General features: G+C 42.0%; 3 protein-coding genes and 1 pseudogene across 4 annotated transcripts in view; 3 read left to right on the forward strand and 1 right to left on the reverse strand.

Annotated features, from left to right (window-relative positions):
* Nucleotides 1-36: 36 nt before the first annotated feature.
* LOC139532658 (gamma-crystallin M2-like) lies at nt 37-5186 on the forward strand. 2 transcript variants are annotated; one of them, XM_071330561.1, is made up of 3 exons: nt 37-247; nt 2565-2807; nt 4549-5186. In XM_071330561.1, exons 1-3 carry the CDS (start codon nt 179-181, stop codon nt 4822-4824), a joined length of 588 nt encoding a protein of 195 aa, XP_071186662.1. In that variant the 5' UTR covers nt 37-178; the 3' UTR covers nt 4825-5186. The 2 variants fall into 2 exon arrangements, with proteins under 2 accessions (XP_071186662.1, XP_071186663.1); XM_071330562.1 differs by lacking the exon at nt 37-247 and adding an exon at nt 1556-2120.
* Nucleotides 5187-6706: 1520 nt separating this feature from the next.
* LOC139532978 (gamma-crystallin B-like) lies at nt 6707-7867 on the forward strand (annotated as a pseudogene).
* Nucleotides 7868-8838: 971 nt separating this feature from the next.
* The window catches only part of LOC139532979 (uncharacterized), a 41368-nt gene continuing 32643 nt past the window's right edge, over nt 8839-17563 (forward strand). The window contains exons 1-4 of the mRNA XM_071331122.1: nt 8839-8885; nt 9068-9310; nt 9545-9820; nt 11041-11208. Of these exons, the coding sequence (XP_071187223.1) occupies nt 8871-8885; nt 9068-9310; nt 9545-9820; nt 11041-11208 (702 nt within the window). The 5' untranslated portion in view covers nt 8839-8870. The remainder of the gene's footprint in view (nt 8886-9067; nt 9311-9544; nt 9821-11040; nt 11209-17563) is intronic.
* Nucleotides 10882-12071, reverse strand: LOC139532664 (gamma-crystallin B-like). The gene is made up of 3 exons (XM_071330568.1): nt 11999-12071; nt 11530-11772; nt 10882-11223 (listed from the first exon to the last, which is right to left on the reverse strand). The coding sequence occupies exons 1-3, from the start codon at nt 12005-12007 to the stop codon at nt 10954-10956; spliced, it is 522 nt and encodes a 173-aa protein (XP_071186669.1). The 5' UTR covers nt 12008-12071; the 3' UTR covers nt 10882-10953.

Raw genomic sequence — 17563 nt, forward strand, 5'->3', positions numbered from 1 at the left:
ACGTTTTAGAAAAATAAACAATTTAAATCAAATAATATAACATCTAATTGTATTTGTCACATGGGCCGAATACAACTGGTGTAGACTTCACCATGGAATGCTTGCTTACGAGCCCTTCCCAACGACACAGAATTTAAAAATAAAGTAGCACAAGAGGAATAAAATAAAATACACAACAATGGAACTACAGTATATACACAGGGAGTACCAGTGCCAGATCAATATGCAGAGGTACGAGGTATCTGAGGTAGATATGTACACGAAGGCAGGGTAAAGTGACTAGACATCAGGATCGATAATAAGAGTAAAATAAAGAACAGAGCACCAGCAGCAAATTATCAGTGTAGAAGTTTGTGTTTGTGTTGTGTCGGTCTCTGTGTGCGTGTGTGTGTTAGCCTATGTGTGTTAGCGTATGTAGTGTATGTGAATGTGTGTGGGAGTGTCAATGTAGTGTGTACGTGTATATATAGTTTACCGTTTACTCTTGGAACTAAACGGAAACAAACGGAACGAAACGGGGAGGGACCTACTTGATTTTCTCCCATAGAAACTCTCGTTTTCGTTGCAAAACGTTTTCCGTTTGGAGTGAACGGTTTCCGTTGGTTCTATACCGTAGTGTTGTGATGGTCCTATACCGTAGTGTTGTGATGGTTCTATACCGTAGTGTTGTGATGGTCCTATACCGTAGTGTTGTGATGGTCCTATACCGTAGTGTTGTGATGGTTCTATACTGTAGTGTTGTGATGGTCCTATACCGTAGTATTGTGATGGTTCTATACCGTAGTGTTGTGATGGTCCTATACCGTAGTGTTGTGATGGTCCTATACCGTAGTGTTGTGATGGTTCTATACTGTAGTGTTGTGATGGTTCTATACCGTAGTGTTGTGATGGTCCTATACCGTAGTGTTGTGATGGTTCTATACCGTAGTGTTGTGATGGTTCTATACCGTAGTGTTGTGATGGTTCTATACCGTAGTGTTGTGATGGTTCTATACCGTAGTGTTGTGATGGTTCTATACCGTAGTGTTGTGATGGTCCTATACCGTAGTGTTGTGATGGTTCTATACCGTAGTGTTGTGATGGTCCTATACCGTAGTGTTGTGATGGTCCTATACCGTAGTGTTGTGATGGTTCTATACTGTAGTGTTGTGATGGTCCTATACCGTAGTATTGTGATGGTTCTATACCGTAGTATTGTGATGGTTCTATACCGTAGTGTTGTGATGGTCCTATACCGTAGTGTTGTGATGGTCCTATACCGTAGTGTTGTGATGGTTCTATACCGTAGTGTTGTGATGGTCCTATACCGTAGTGTTGTGATGGTCCTATACCGTAGTGTTGTGATGGTTCTATACCGTAGTGTTGTGATGGTTCTATACCGTAGTGTTGTGATGGTTCTATACCGTAGTGTTGTGATGGTTCTATACTGTAGTGTTGTGATGGTTCTATACCGTAGTGTTGTGATGGTTCTATACCGTAGTGTTGTGATGGTTCTATACCGTAGTGTTGTGATGGTCCTATATCGTAGTGTTGTGATGGTTCTATACCGTAGTGTTGTGATGGTCCTATATCGTAGTGTTGTGATGGTTCTATACCGTAGTGTTGTGATGGTCCTATACCGTAGTGTTGTGATGGTCCTATACCGTAGTGTTGTGATGGTTCTATACCGTAGTGTTGTGATGGTCCTATACCGTAGTGTTGTGATGGTCCTATACCGTAGTGTTGTGATGACTTTAAGAGAATGAATGTGGGCCTGCAGATACCGTAGCGTTGTGATGATGCATTCCAAACAGTAAACATGTGTCCCTTTATTGTGGATTACTGGATAATAAAAATGTATTTTGGTAGACGTACAGTATCAAAAGGGCCGTGGTCCATGGCACGTGGGTCAATAATGTGCAGGGCTAGGGCATCTGCATTGATGAATCAGGGGTTTTATCTGTATGGGCAGGATCAAGGCCTTGGCAGCATCTCAATGCCACCAAATCCCTGCTCATTAAAATAACAAAACCTCTGATCCGGCAACCTTTGATTGAGTTTTATAAAAGAGGCTCGTGGCCCTCTGTCCTGGATATTACATTGAGGAAGAGTGCTCTAACAACAGCCCAGACATGAGTAAGGTAAGGCAGACCAGTTTGTCTCTAGCTAGTTGGCACTACTGTATACAGCTCTCTGGGTCTGTGTTTGTTTTTATGGACTTTAAAGCTGATTTGGAAAGAAACTGGTTGATTGTTCCACACGGTAATGTCATAGTGCTGCCAAGAAAAATAATCCAGAGGTAAGTTTGATAGCGTTTGGTAATGAAAATGATCACTGATCGCTGTTTTACTGGTAGACAAGCTGTAGAATACCAACAGTGTAGTAGCCTATAACAGGAGACCTATAAACAGGAGACAAACTTACTTGTACGCAATTGTTGGTCCAGAGAAGGCAGTATATTAGAAAATGTGTTTTTATATTAGGAAGTGTACTTTTATTTGAAATGCAGTCAAATGAAAGAAGAAATAGTGTATGCCCTAACTGATTTTAACGTTTCCCTCTGACCTTCGGCCCTGGCTGTGTAGATCACTTTCTACGAGGACAAAAACTTCCAGGGTCGCTCCTATGAGTGCGACACGGACTGCCCCGATGTGCACCCCCATTTCAGCCGCTGCAACTCCATCAAGGTAGATAGCGGCTGCTGGGTGCTGTACGAGAGGCCCAACTACGCAGGCTACCAGTATGTACTGACCAGGGGAGAGTACCCAGAGTATCAGCGCTGGATGGGATACAGCGACACCATTCGCTCCTGCCGTACCTTTTCTTATGTGAGTAGCCGGGAGGTGAGAGAAGATGGGTTTTAATGTCTGGTTTGTTCATGGCTCAATCTGTATTGTAGTAATGCATTGTGGGGATTTATCAGTGTATACTTGTTCACTCAACTGGTGGTTTAAGGGCAGGTTGCCTTAACACAGATGAAGCCTAGTCCTGGACTTTAAAGCACTTTCAGTGGAGATTTTCCATTGATTTTTGTCCACGACTAGGCTTCATCTGTGTCCGGGAACCCGGCCCATAGTTTTATAAGCACAACACATGAGTCTGTGAATGGTTGGGAGATAACCAGACCACGTAAAGGTCTGAAGGTACATGCCAAATAAAGCAAAATGACTCTACGACTCGCCTAGAGAAGGAGAGTCGATGGTTGGATGGATGGAAGCCCATAAAATGTTAATCCCATAGACCCTTTGTATTAGGTTTCATATGACATAGTTATCTACCATGTATGTCATGTTAATGACATAATGCTGTTTCATGTTGTCTAGCCTCAGACTGGAGCCTCCCACCAACCAAAACAATACCTAATCAGCAGAATCTCTCATCCAGATCATTCTGGGTTCCTTCAAGAGACATTTCTGAGACATTCTGGACATGTCCTAAACTACCTTTGTGACTGTCATGACCCTGGCCTATGTTAGCACACTGTGACCTCCCCGATTGTGATGTCCCACTTCTGACACCAAATGTGGGGTTTGGCTACTTTAGCATTGTTACCTACCTGTGTTAACCTAAGGCCCGCTGAAACATGTCAGATGTAGTGGTTACCTGTGTTAACCTAAGGCCCGCTGAAACATGTCAGATGTAGTGGTTACCTGTGTTAACCTAAGGCCAGCTGAAACATGTCAGATGAAGTGGTTACCTGTGTTAACCTAAGGCCCGCTGAAACATGTCAGATGTAGTGGTTACCTGTGTTAACCTAAGGCCCGCTGAAACATGTCAGATGTAGTGGTTACCTGTGTTAACCTAAGGCCAGCTGAAACATGTCAGATGTAGTGGTTACCTGTGTTAACCTAAGGCCAGCTGAAACATGTCAGATGTAGTGGTTACCTGTGTTAACCTAAGGCCCGCTGAAACATGTCAGATGTAGTGGTTACCTGTGTTAACCTAAGGCCAGCTGAAACATGTCAGATGTAGTGGTTACCTGTGTTAACCTAAGGCCGCTGAAACATGTCAGATGTAGTGGTTACCTGTGTTAACCTAAGGCCGCTGAAACATGTCAGATGTAGTGGTTACCTGTGTTAACCTAAGGCCCGCTGAAACATGTCAGATGTAGTGGTTACCTGTGTTAACCTAAGGCCCGCTGAAACATGTCAGATGTAGTGGTTACCTGTGTTAACCTAAGGCCCGCTGAAACATGTCAGATGTAGTGGTTACCTGTGTTAACCTAAGGCCCGCTGAAACATGTCAGATGTAGTGGTTACCTGTGTTAACCTAAGGCCCGCTGAAACATGTCAGATGTAGTGGTTACCTGTGTTAACCTAAGGCCCGCTGAAACATGTCAGATGTAGTGGTTACCTGTGTTAACCTAAGGCCCGCTGAAACATGTCAGATGTAGTGGTTACCTGTGTTAACCTAAGGCCCGCTGAAACATGTCAGATGTAGTGGTTACCTGTGTTAACCTAAGGCCGCTGAAACATGTCAGATGTAGTGGTTACCTGTGTTAACCTAAGGCCCCCCAAGTGACCTGTGTTTTGCCAGTGTTACCTCTCCTGTACCTCTCTGTCCGAGCAGGCCAGCGGCAGTCCCTACCGCATGAGAATCTACGAGAGGCCAGACTTCCAGGGACAGATGATGGAGTTCGGCGAGGACTGTGACTCCGTCCAGGACCGCTTCCGTAGCCGTGACATCTACTCCGCCAACGTCATGGACGGCTACTGGACCCTCTACGAGCATCCCAACTACAGGGGGCGCCAGTACTTTATGAGACCCGGCGAGTACAGGAAGTTCAGCGAATGGGGAGCCACCTGTGCCACCACCGGATCCTTCCGTAGGATCACCGACTTTTAGGCCCAACGTCCTCTCCACTCTGACCAGTCAATAAAACAATTGTTTAAATAAGCTTGCTGTTGACATTTCCATTTCACTGTTTCTGATCAAGTGATTGATATGAATTGGTGACCTTTATGATATTTGGGGTCTGTGTTTGTGCCTTTAGCTTAAATGGAGGACAAACCTCAATATATTGAGCAACAGGCATATGTTGTACATGTAGGTATAAATAGAATGGAATATACTGCAAATAGGTCTACATAAGAGGATGTAAATATATATTTGAAATACACCTTAAAAATGTACCTGAATGGGCTGTTTTAATGGTGTATCTCTGTGTTGCACATTTAACATTAAAGTGTTGAATCATATGACATTAAGCAGACCATGTTCAGGATCAAGTTTCTAGCTTACTCACTCTACATGCTTCTTTGACACAGAGTCACTGGGTCAAAAAGGGTCACACAGTTGAAACTTACCTCCTCGTTGGCAAAGTTCCCAACCAGAAAAAGGTCCCAAAACAAATCCCATAAAATAAGAAAACAGAGATCCTGAAGATCTTTTCATACCTGCTAGTGTAAGCTTCCACCTTGCTATATACCATGCAATATAACAGAAATCCTATTGGTTACTAGGCCCTGTCAGTCAAAGTATATAGAAGCAAATATTAATGTCAGTAACGTAATAATAATAATCCAGTGACTTCAAGGTGCATAGATGGGCCTACATTGTCATTATGGCTTTTTGTCAATAAAATTACACTTTTATAAGTCATGTTTAAGGACCACCATAAAGTGCTATCAAAATTAGCTTAAAGTGCTGTCAGAAGTTAAAATATTGTAATTATGGTGTGAATCATATTGTTACTAATAAGATTGTTCTATAATAAATGTAATATTTTCTATGTCTGGTTAGATCAGTTATGTTCCAGTTATGTATACTGAACAAAAATATAAACGCAACATGCAACAATTTTACTGAGTTAAAGTTCATGTAAGGAAATCAGTAAATGTAAATAAATTCATTAGGCCCTAGTCTATGGATTTCACATGACTGGGCAGGGATGCAGCCATGGGTGTGCATTGGAGGGCATAGGCCCACCAACTTGGCAGCCAGGCCCACCCACTTGGGAGCCATGTCCACTCACTTGGGAGCCAGGCCCAGCCAATCAGAATACGTTTTTCGACACAAAAGTTCTTTATTACAGACATAAATACTCCTCAGCATCTGTGGCATTGTGTTGTGTGAAAAAGCTGCACATTTTAAAGTGGTATTTTATTGCCCCCAGCACGAGGTGCACCTGTGTAATGATCATGCTGTTTAATCAGCTTCTTGATATGCCACACCTGTCAGGTGGATGGATTATCTTGGCAAATGAGAAATGCTCACTAACAGAGATGTAAACAAATTGGTGCACAAAATTTGAGAGAAATAAGCTTTTTGTACATATGAAACATTTCTCGGATTTTTTATTTCAGCTCATGAAACATGGGACCAACACTTTACATGTTGCGTTTATATTTTTGTTCAGTGTATATGCATTTCTGAGTAGAAAAATATTGTACAAGCAAAACCTGTAACAATATCTGTTTGCAGAAACCAAAATAGATCAAATCAAATATCAATAATCAGGATTCAACCAGACATTGTAGAAAAGGCTTACTACTAAAGTAACATAAAGTGTCACCAAAGTCTAAAACTTGATTATGTCAATGTACTGTAATGTAATGTAGTGTTATCACGATACCAGAATTTTGACTTTCAATACCGATAACAGGTTTAGTATCGCGATACTCGATACCAAAACGATGTCACAACAAAAAAAGAGTTTCAACATGTCTACATGCCGTGTTGCATTATTCAAGTGTGTTAACGTCTGTGAAGCAGGATTATTCAGGGGATGCTGCAGAACCCTCAGCACCCCTACTTCCTGAGGTTATGCATGGTCGACTGTTCTGACCTGAACTCCTACTTCCTGAGGTTATGCATGGTCGACTGTTCTGACCTGAACTCCTACTTCCTGAGGTTATGCATGGTCGACTGTTCTGACCTGAACTCCTACTTCCTGAGGTTATGCATGGTCGACTGTTCTGACCTGAACTCCTACTTCCTGAGGTTATGCATGGTCTACTGTTCTGACCTGAACTCCTACTTCCTGAGGTTATGCATGGTCAACTGTTCTGACCTGAACTCCTACTTCCTGAGGTTATGCATGGTCAACTGTGCTGACCTGAACTCCTACTTCCAGCGCTGCCAATCCATCAGGGTGGAGAGCGGCTGCTTCATGATCTACCATCGTCCCAGCTACATGGGCCACCAGTACTTCCTGAGGAGGGGAGAGTACTCCGACTACCGGCGTATGATGGGCATGAACGACTGTGTCACGTCCTGCCGCATGATCCCCATGGTATGGTGTTTGATACCAGGATATGAATAGGCCTGTACACTGGTAATCTTGTGCTATGGATGGGTAAATCTATAAAATGGTACTGGAGTTCTTTAACTGGGCCATTATAGTTGACTATTTGTGTAAATGATCTACCTGACAATTGTAGGTTCTAATCTACATCTAGTTAAATAATGTGTTGAACATCACTCAACAAGCTGCATTTATTCTGGCTATGTTGATGACATGTACAAATTGGGTTGAGTGACGTGACTTGGTTGTTCCTTACAGAACCGTGGCAGCATCAGAATGTATGAACACAATGACACGGCCGGCCAGATGATGGAGATGGACGACGACTACCCCAACCGCATGAACCGCTTCCGCATGTCCGACTCCTTTCAAACGTGATGTACGGCCACTGAATGATGTACGACCAACCCAACTACAGGGGCAGGCAGTACTAGCTGAGGCCCGGCCAGTACCATAGATACAGCAACTGGGGAGGCAGGATCGGTTCCATCAGGCGTCTCATGGACCTCTAATAAAAAATACCTTTTAATTAAGAAAAGGACCTTCAATGACAAACCAATCCTGATCAATCCTGGGTTGGCAGGTAGCCTAGTGGTTGGAGCATTGGGCCAGTAACTGAAAGGTTGCTAGATCAAATCCCTGAGCTGACAAGGTAAAAATCAGTTGTCTTGCCGCTGAATAAGGTAGTTAACCTACTGTTTCTAGGCCGTCATTGTAAATAAGAATTTGTTCTTAACAGACTTGCCTAGTTAAATAAAAAAGTGTCTCCTGTATGCCTTTTTTCACACAATTAATAAATTGGTTAAATAAAATAATAAATTATGTATTCTTCATTTATAGGGGACAATGTACATTAATCAACATCAATATTACAATAATGCAACATCCATGTAAATGTGCCAGGTTTAGCCAAAAGCTCATTTGCACCCGTAGTCCCAGAGCAGAGCAAATGAAGTATTTCCTCTCAAAGTGAATTACCACAGTTTTTTACTTGTTGTTTTTTCTTGCTAATGACACCATGGCAATATTGTTGGCCATTATGTATGTAAACATGATATATGATTACATATATACATATTCATATAGACAGATATTTTGTTCACCCACAAAACACAGATCTTTAAGTATAGAACAGAACAACGAAAGTATGGGGCCAAACAACAGTTCATTACGTCATTTACGGTAACGTCAGCGTTTTCAGAGTGCATGCCTACATCTAGAAATAATCAACATATTCTGTGGCTCATTCTCACGGATTCAATCCCAGATAGGCATTTTATAAGCTGTTACATTTGCATAATTGTACATAAAAGGACACAATTGAAATTGACGGTGTTTGTGAATGACAATGATATGCTAAATGTCTGGTTGAGTTGTTTTGCTGATGCTAAGCCCAGCAACGCACCGGATCTCCAGTACACAGTAGTGTTTTCTGACAATAGTGATGAACATGGGAAAACTGGCCAGCAACAATAACTCGTCACACAATAAGGCATGGCTATACATAAACAGATTTGTGTGCTAACTCCAGATCATGATTTGAATGACAATACTTTATGCTGCGCAATCACACAGCTGCTTTTTATAAAAGGACAGAGGCACAGAAAGAGTGACCATTGACTGTCTATCTGCCCCTCACGCAACCATGACAATGGGAAAGGTAAGCCAGACACCCACCTGCATTCATATTACTAGTTTTATAATATAACTGGAAAAAAACATCAAAAAAACATGAAGTTTTGTCCACCATATAATGACCACAACATTGAAAAAAATACATCAGTTCAGTAGATGTAAGATAAAAAAAATTATGCTTTAAAATGTTTACACTCCCCTTTGCAGATCATCTTCTATGAGGACAGGAATTTCCAGGGTCGGCACCATGAGTGCATGAGCGACTGTGCCGACCTGCACTCCTACTTCAACCGCTGCAACTCCATCAAGGTGGAGAGTGGCATGTTCATGGTCTACGAGAGGCCCAACTACACTGGCCACCAGTACTTCCTGAGGAGGGGAGAGTACAATGACAACCAGCGCATGATTGGCATCAACGACTGTATCAGGTCCTGCCGCATGATCCCCATGGTAAACCCAGTGTAGATGCCTCAAACGCAGGGCTACGCTCATCACTAGGCCCATCTCACATTGCAATGTGTTTTTATAGAAGAGCACCAAATAAAACTTCTTGAACTTAGTAAAGGTGTTCCTCAAGGATCTGTTTTGGCCCCACCTATTTTGCTATATTGTCTTGTTAGTAATTGACCTCTAATTTGTAGTAATGTAAAAACCCAATATGACCTCTATTTCCTCGTCCTGTAGCACCGCGGCTCCTACAGGATGAGGCTGTACGATCGCTCCGACATGAGTGGCCAGATGCAGGAGCTGAACGACGACTGTCCCAATGTCCAGGACCGCTTCCGCATGTCCGACATCAACTCCTGCAACGTGATGGACGGCCATTGGCTCATGTACGAGCAGCCCAACTACAAGGGCAGACAGTACTACCTGAAGCCTGGCGAGTACCGCAGACCCAGCGACTGGGGTGGCCTGAGCCCCAGGATCGGATCCCTCAGACGAATCTCTGACTACAACAACTAAAAGTTCTATGTCCTACGTCTGTTCTCAATAAAGCTGCATGTTCAATCAAACAGTATGTGTCTCCAAACAGTGAACACTTGTGCAGGTGCTTCTAGAACCATCCACAGAACACAGAGGGATTTGTATTCAATATTTAGTGTTACAGTATCATGCACTTTAACGGCATTGTATAACAATAAATATACGCATATGCATGGTAGAGCACGATGGTGGGAGGAGCTATAGGAGGACGGGCTCATCATAATGGCTGGAATGGAATCAATGGAACGGAATTAAACACGTTGTTTTTATGTGTTTGATGTGTTTGATACCATTCCGATGATTCCATTCAAGCCATTACAACATGGAAGACGGTTCAAAAATACAACGTTAACATCATCAGATGCACTTTTTCATGTTGCAATGTTGCAACATAATCAATTCCCTTTCTGTAACTCAAGTTCTTCAATCAACAGTGCTGACTATGAGTTGCCCAGACATTTCCCTATTGTATCATGAATGAAAATATTAGCAGATTCTGCTGAGTACAGATGCAGGATCTTAATTTGAGACAGTTTGCTACAGCAGGAAAATAACCCTGCAGCAACAGGAAAAGTGAATTATTATGTGGATTATAATTAGTGGATTGGGGTTGATACATATTTCGTAAGGGAAAACCACGTCTGAAATGTCAAAGTGGAAATGACAAACTTCAGAAGCTTTTTTTAATGCATTGCAGGTCAGTTCACCAGAAACAGGGTGATCAAATCAGGATCCTACATCTGTAACACATTACACAAATGTGAGTCAAAGCAAAATATGTAGGGTCTTCATTTCATATTATTCTCAAATTGTCATGAACAATAACCAATAAATACAAATATTTGATGTGAGATATTTAGGGTACACACATGGTCTATTTGAGGTCGATTCACTCCACAGTTTCACTCAGTAAACCACGGTAATATGGGAGTTAATTCATGGTAAAACATTTTAAAAGTTCAACCAACCTAACAGATAAGTTTGCATATTCATTCTTTCTCTGTGGTTTAAAATACAAAAGGCAGGAAAAAAGGCACTAATGTGTGGATGGATTTATTTCAACATGATTTCCCATTGGTCATTGATTCAAGAGTCATACATTCAGCTTCTTACATAGCAATACGTCTGATGGAGCCCACTCTGGCGCTCATGCTTCCCCACTCGTTGTATCTCCTGTACTCTCCCGGGGTCAGCAGGTACTGGCGCCCCCTGTAGTCGGGGTGCTCATACAAAAGCCAGGAGCCCTCCATCACATTGCAGGAGTAGATGTCATTGTAATGGAAGCGCTCGTAGAGGTTGGGGCAGTCGTCCGTCAACTCTGTCATCTGTCCTCCGAACTCGGAGCGCTCGAAGATTCTCATACGGTGAGATCCCTGGTGCTGTGGATACAGAGAGGAGTGCTATTGGGATGACATGTGCAGCCTATCTCAGAAGAATATGTGGTGGACTACGTCCAACCTCAGAGTCAGTGGAGGCTGGTGGAGGGAGAAATGGGAAGGATAATGAGCCTGTCCTCCCCATTTCTTTCTCCACCAGCTTCCACTGCTCAGAATCCAGCAGTTGATTTTGTGTCGTTTTGGGATCAAACTACCAAAGGTCCAAAAGTCCCTGTAATACTTTAGAATCGCTCCAATACTTCAGAGTTAACGGGATCTCTTTAACCTCTTCCTTAATCCGTCTCTTACCTGGGGGATCATGCGGCAGGACCTGACGCAGTCATTGAAGCCCATCCAACGCTGGTAGTCGGAGAACTCGCCTTCCTTCAGGAAGTACTGATAGCCCATGTAGCTGGGCCTCTCGTACACCATCCAGTTGCCGCTCTCCACCTTGATGGAGTTGCAGCGGCTGAAGTGGGCATGGAGGTCAGAGCATTCTCCACCGCACTCATAAGAGTGACCCTGGAAGTTTCTGTCTTGGTAGAAAATTATCTAAAAACAGATCAATTGAGGTGTTTTATTGTGTAAGACCAGATCTCTTCCCCAGCAGTAAGCCCCAAGATTTAGAATTCTTTTGAAATATTGTACAAACTAAAATTCCTGATCAGAGGCACACATTACCTTTAATGAATCTCATCCCCTTTTATTGATTTCAGTAGAATAATCTATGGAGGAATGCAGAGGCACAACATATGCATAGCATAAAAACCAGCCTTACCTTTCCCATTGTGAAGGTTCGCTTTGGTCTCACTGGCACTCAGCACGGGTTGGGAGGTGCGTCCTCACTTTATAATCCATGGACAAACGGCAGTATTGTCATGTAAATAGTTTGACTTTTAACACGTCAGCGTTTTTTCCCGTGAGAATGCTGTGAACACGGCAATGTATTTTTATCTTAGGTGGTCAACAAAGTAAGCAATTTTCCTTTTCAACAAAGGCTTATTTTATTTAGGATGATTGTAATTCTAAAATGTCTTGTAGATGAGTGATCATCTCTTGACGATTACAACTATGTTGTTTTAGACTAGATTGGGATTTGATTGTGATACATGAACAACTATATTTCTATATGAAGAAATGAAACTGGTGTAGAAATGGCAGACCAATCTGAGTAACACAAGTGTCCAGTTTTGTGTACCAACCCAGGTTTAAGCATCATAGTCGTGAAAATGATGTTTTCCTATATGTACACCATCACATTTTATGGAAAACAAAGTGCACAGTACATTTGGAGGGGGAGTTCTTTATTTAACTTTTATAAATGGAAACATCTCCATGTCACTAATCCTCCTCTTGGCTCTCTGAAGGGAAAACCTGACGGCGTGGATTTAACATAAAAACACTGTAAAACATATCATTCAATAATTCATCCAATGTCAAGTCATTACATTTTTTATATATTCAATGTGCCTTGTGTTACTTACTCAGTTCCTCTACATTGTGACGTTTTGATAAAACCAAGAAAACGTAATACTCTAATTTAATGCTATAATTCAAGGCTGTTCAATTCTGGTCCTGGAGGGCCAAAACACTTCTGGTTTTCATCCTCTACTTCTAATCAGGGACTGATTCAGACCTGGGACACCAGGTGAGTGCAATTAACTACCAGGTAGAAACAAAAAACAGAAGTGGTTTGGCCACACTCATTTAATATGTGCAATAACTCTGTTTCTGTAATCATATTTTGTAATGAATCACATGGCAATGGCCATACTACTCACAATTCTGCTTTAAATGGTGTCCCTGCTACGTAAAATGTTAATCTCAGCAAAATGGAGGTATCAAAATAGTTGAAGCATTTGTACATACGTGAGGAATGCCACTGCAAGGCCGGTTTGGGTAGGCAGTAGCTGGTGTTGGCCAAACAACAGCCCTTGCAGATCTGGGTCAGAGAGGTAAAGTAAACAACAGCCCCTGGAGATCTGGGTCAGAGAGGTAAAGTAAACAACAGCCCTTGCAGATCTGGGTCAGAGAGGTAAAGTAAACAACAGCCCTTGCAGATCTGGGTGAGAGAGGTAAAGTAAACAACAGCCCTTGCAGATCTGGGTCAGAGAGGTAAAGTAAACAACAGCCCTTGCAGATCTGGGTCAGAGAAGTAAAGTAAACAACAGCCCCTGGAGATCTGTGTCAGAGAGGTAAAGTAAACAACAGCCCTTGCAGATCTGGGTCAGAGGTCAAGTAAACAACAGCCCTTGCAGATCTGGGTGAGAGGTCAAGTAAACAACAGCCCTTGCAGATCTGGGTGAGAGAGGTAAAGTAAACAACAGCCCTTGCAGATCTGGGTCAGAGGTCAAGTAAACATTGACCAAAACATCAGCTCTATCACTGTTTTCCCTGCAGAGACGACAACTTTGTCATGTAAGATCAAGCTGTATGCAGAGCCAATACTTCTCTAACTATTACAATTGAACTGTTGTCTGTATCCATTATCTATCTAATCTACATGTTGTATTTAGAGTCATTAGAAACCCGCTCCCATGGGGATGTTTGTGTTCATTTAGTGTTGCAGTCGACCTTTTATACGTTGCATATTTACAGTTGAGCCACCCTTCATTTCTATGGGGTCAGCATAATAAACTCTCTGTCTCTTTTTGCTTTTGTTGGCTTCAAATCCTCCTACTGTGAGATGGTCTATAGGCTTAATCCCTCCAAGGTTTAAATACTACTACGTGTCTAAACAAAGACAATAAAGTGAAGCTACTAATCGATGGGGACATACTAGTACGTGTCTAAACAAAGAAAATATAAGTAACAAACAAGTTTATGTGTTTATAAGTCACAAGCAACATTCTTTATAACAAAAGGGTGGATTTGAAGCTTTATTAGGTTCTTTAACCACTTTGTAACCTCATATTCATCATCTTCAGCACCATACCAATCAGTGGAGGCTCCTCAGAGGAGGAAGGGGAGGACCATCTTCCTCAGTGAATTTCATAAAAATATATATTTTTAAACATTTAAAAAGTTATATTTTTTAGATAAAACTATAATAAATATAATCACGTCACCAAACACTTCCATGCCAAACTATTAATGAGGAAGGGACCAACTAGTGGCGTCAACTAGTAGAGTTTTGTTTAACTCAGAAAAAGGCCCACAGACCTAGTACAAATCATTTCTAATTGTAAATAAATAAATAAAAAATAGATATGTTTTGTTGTCACATACACCAGATAGGTGCAGGAAAACGGGGTCTTTTATAGGGTCAGCCATAGTGGTACGGCACCCCTGGAGCAAATTAGGGTTAAAAGCCTTACTTGTTGGCTCAGGTACTCAAACCAGCAACCATTTGGTTACCAGCCCAACGCTCTAACCACTAGGCTACCAATGACCTCTGTGTAGAAGAGTTTTCAGTGTTATGAGAGGAAGATGATTTTAGAGTAACTTGAAGTATTACTGTATGTTGACATTGGGTTTGAATATTGCATAGATATAAAATGTAATCTGGATATGATTGGTATGGGCTTGTAAGTATACAGATGGTTTGAAGATACATCAATAATGTCGCTCTTGCTGCTGTTGATTCTCTGATCCCCCTCTACGCAGACAACACCATTCTGTATACTTCTGGCCCTTCTTTGGACACTGTGTTAACTAACCTCCAGACGAGCTTCAATGCCATACAACTCTCCTTCCGTGGCCTACAACTGCTCTTAAATGCAAGCAAAACTAAATGCATGCTCTTCAACCGATCGTTTCCCACACCTACCCACCTGTCCAGCATCACTACTCTGGACGTCTCTGACTTAGAATATGTGGACAACTACAAATACCTAGGTGTCTGGTTAGACTGTAAACTTTCCTTCCAGACTCATATTAAGCATCTCCAATCCAAAATGTAATCTAGAATTGGCTTCCTATTTCGCAACAAAGCATCCTTCACTCATGCTGCTAAACATACCTTTGTAAAACTGACCATCCTACCGATCCTTGACTTCGGCGATTTCATTTACAAAATAGCCTCCAACACTCTACTCAGCAAATTGGATGCAGTCTATCACAGTGCCATCCGTTTTGTCACCAGAGCCCCATATACTACCCACCACTGCAACCTGTATGCTCTCGTTGGCTGGCCCTCGCTTCATATCTGTCGCCAAACCCACTGGCTCCAGGTAATCTATAAGTCGTTGCTTGGTAAAGCCCCGCCTTATCTCAGCTCACTGGTCACCATAGCAGCACCCACCCGTAGCACGCGCTCCAGCAGGTATATTTCACTAGTCACCCCCAAAGCCAATTCCTCCTTCGGCCGCCTTTCCTTCCAGTTCTCTGCTGCCAATGACTGAAACGAACTGCAAAAATCACTGAAGCTGGAGACTCATATCTCCCTCACTAGCTTTAAGCACCAGCTGTCAGAGCAGCTCACAGATCACTGCACCTGTACATAGCCTATCTGTAAATAGCCCATCCAACTACCTCATCACCATATTGTTATTTATTTGATTTATTTAGCTCTTTTGCATCCCAGTACCACTACTTGCACACTCATCTTCTGCACATCTATCACCCCAGTGTTTAATTTGCCATACTGTAATAATTTCGCCACCATGGCCTATTTATTGCCTCACCCCCCTTATCCTACCTCATTTGCACACACTGTCTATAGACTTTCTCTATTGTATTATTGACTGTATGTTTGTTTATTCCATGTGTAACTGTGTTGTTGTTTGTGTCGCACTGCTTTGCTTTATCTTGGCCAGGTCACCGTTGTAAATGAGAACTTGTTCTCGACTGTCTACCTGGTTAAATAAAGGTGGGAAAAAAAGATTTAAAAAAAAAGTGAATATATAAATTATGTGTTGGAGAAAAATATACTATTACTGCGGTTTTGGAACCACAAGAAGAAACAGTGATCATATTTTTGTTATAGATTGCAAGCATATTTTCTTGGGAATAGATTGTATGTAACATTATTTTGTATTCAAATAATAAAATGACCTGTAACATTGAATCAATTGAATTTGATATGGATGTGTCATGACTGGCCTGTTCGGATCATGTTACCATGGACCACACTCCTACAAGAGACATCTCTCACACCCACCAGAGGGGGAGAGATCGAGAGGTATGGAGGTGTTTTTTTTAATGACATCTCACGCCCATTGTAAATCTTAAGGCAGCAGAAAACATCCCTTTGTCCTCTCAGGTTGGAGGAATAGAATGTATGATGGGCCTATGGAGAACCTACCTCAGAACAGTAACATGCAATAAATGGACTTTGGAACAATATGTCTCGTCAGCCAAAATGGTGGTAATGACGATAGATGGAATATGGAAATGAATGTCATTTTTGTTATGTTATTAAAAGTTAAATTACGATGTTATAACGAAAACATTGTAACTTGAAGAGTATTCACAATATGTACCTGATGTTTGCATACTGTACATTGTGTGGAAAATGTCCAGATCAAGTCAAATGTTTTTGTAAAGAGGAAATGTGAAGTTAGTTGTCTAAATTGTATGTGAGTAAAATCCAGACCTTGCCTCGTAACTAGTTACGCCCTAAAGGCGGAAAGGCCCATTTCTGACCCGAGGGTATAAAACATGTGAGTTAAGAATTAACATATCAGACTAGGTGACCACGAGCTGCAGCCAAGGTCCGATTAGTTGTAACCCCAAAACGTAACACGAGGTTGAAGAAGACAAAGGAACGTCTTAATCTATGCTACGGATGAATAGCTGTGTCTAAGAGGGTGAATTCAAGCAGGACCACCTGGTTACCACTCTCCAAGGAATCATGTGTCTACACTGCTTTCATTCCTACACTGGAGCCCTGAGCTACACAGCTGACCGTACTCAGAAGACCCCCTTTCAGAACAAGGGTGAGGAAACAGACCATGAAGAGAAAGGACACTGACATTGTGTGGACAATTAGAGAGTTACACCTGGTAACAACAGAAGTGTCACCATCAGAGGAGAATTCGGAACTCGGTCCACAAGGAGATACCCCATCGGAGACCTTCGACACGTAATTACATCATTATATTCTGACCCATGAGAGCGGCAGTTCGGGTTAAGGTTAGGGTTAAACTAAGCATAGTTTACAAATGTACCCAAGTGTGCTTTTCTCTCGTACCCTCTCTCTTTCTCTCTCTTTTGAAATCCCCATTTTGTGTAACATGTGTGATATTGTGTTGGCCCGCTAGGGACCTGTTTCATTGTACTACGTTCTAATCAATAGCCTAGACTGTGTGTTTGTGTATCTTATATTATAATTTTAGCTTGTTAGTAAATAAATAATCAACTCAATTGGTGTGGTACGGATTTATTTAGTGGGACTCGGGTT

The sequence above is a fragment of the Salvelinus alpinus genome, chromosome 10, assembly GCF_045679555.1.
Source record: "Salvelinus alpinus chromosome 10, SLU_Salpinus.1, whole genome shotgun sequence".
Classification (NCBI taxonomy): domain Eukaryota; kingdom Metazoa; phylum Chordata; class Actinopteri; order Salmoniformes; family Salmonidae; genus Salvelinus; species Salvelinus alpinus.

What these genes read in the sequence shown, in the direction of transcription:
- LOC139532658 (XM_071330561.1), top strand. Translation starts at nt 179, where the DNA reads ATGGAACTACAGTATATACACAGGGAGTACCAGTGCCAGATCAATATG. An exon ending in AGAGGTACGAGGTATCTGAG is followed by an intron (nt 248 to 2,564) that starts GTAGATATGTAC and finishes CTGGCTGTGTAG; the next exon opens with ATCACTTTCTACGAGGACAA. An exon ending in CCTGCCGTACCTTTTCTTAT is followed by an intron (nt 2,808 to 4,548) that starts GTGAGTAGCCGG and finishes CTGTCCGAGCAG; the next exon opens with GCCAGCGGCAGTCCCTACCG.
- LOC139532664 (XM_071330568.1), bottom strand. An exon ending in CCTGCCGCATGATCCCCCAG is followed by an intron (nt 11,224 to 11,529) that starts GTAAGAGACGGA and finishes CTGTATCCACAG; the next exon opens with CACCAGGGATCTCACCGTAT.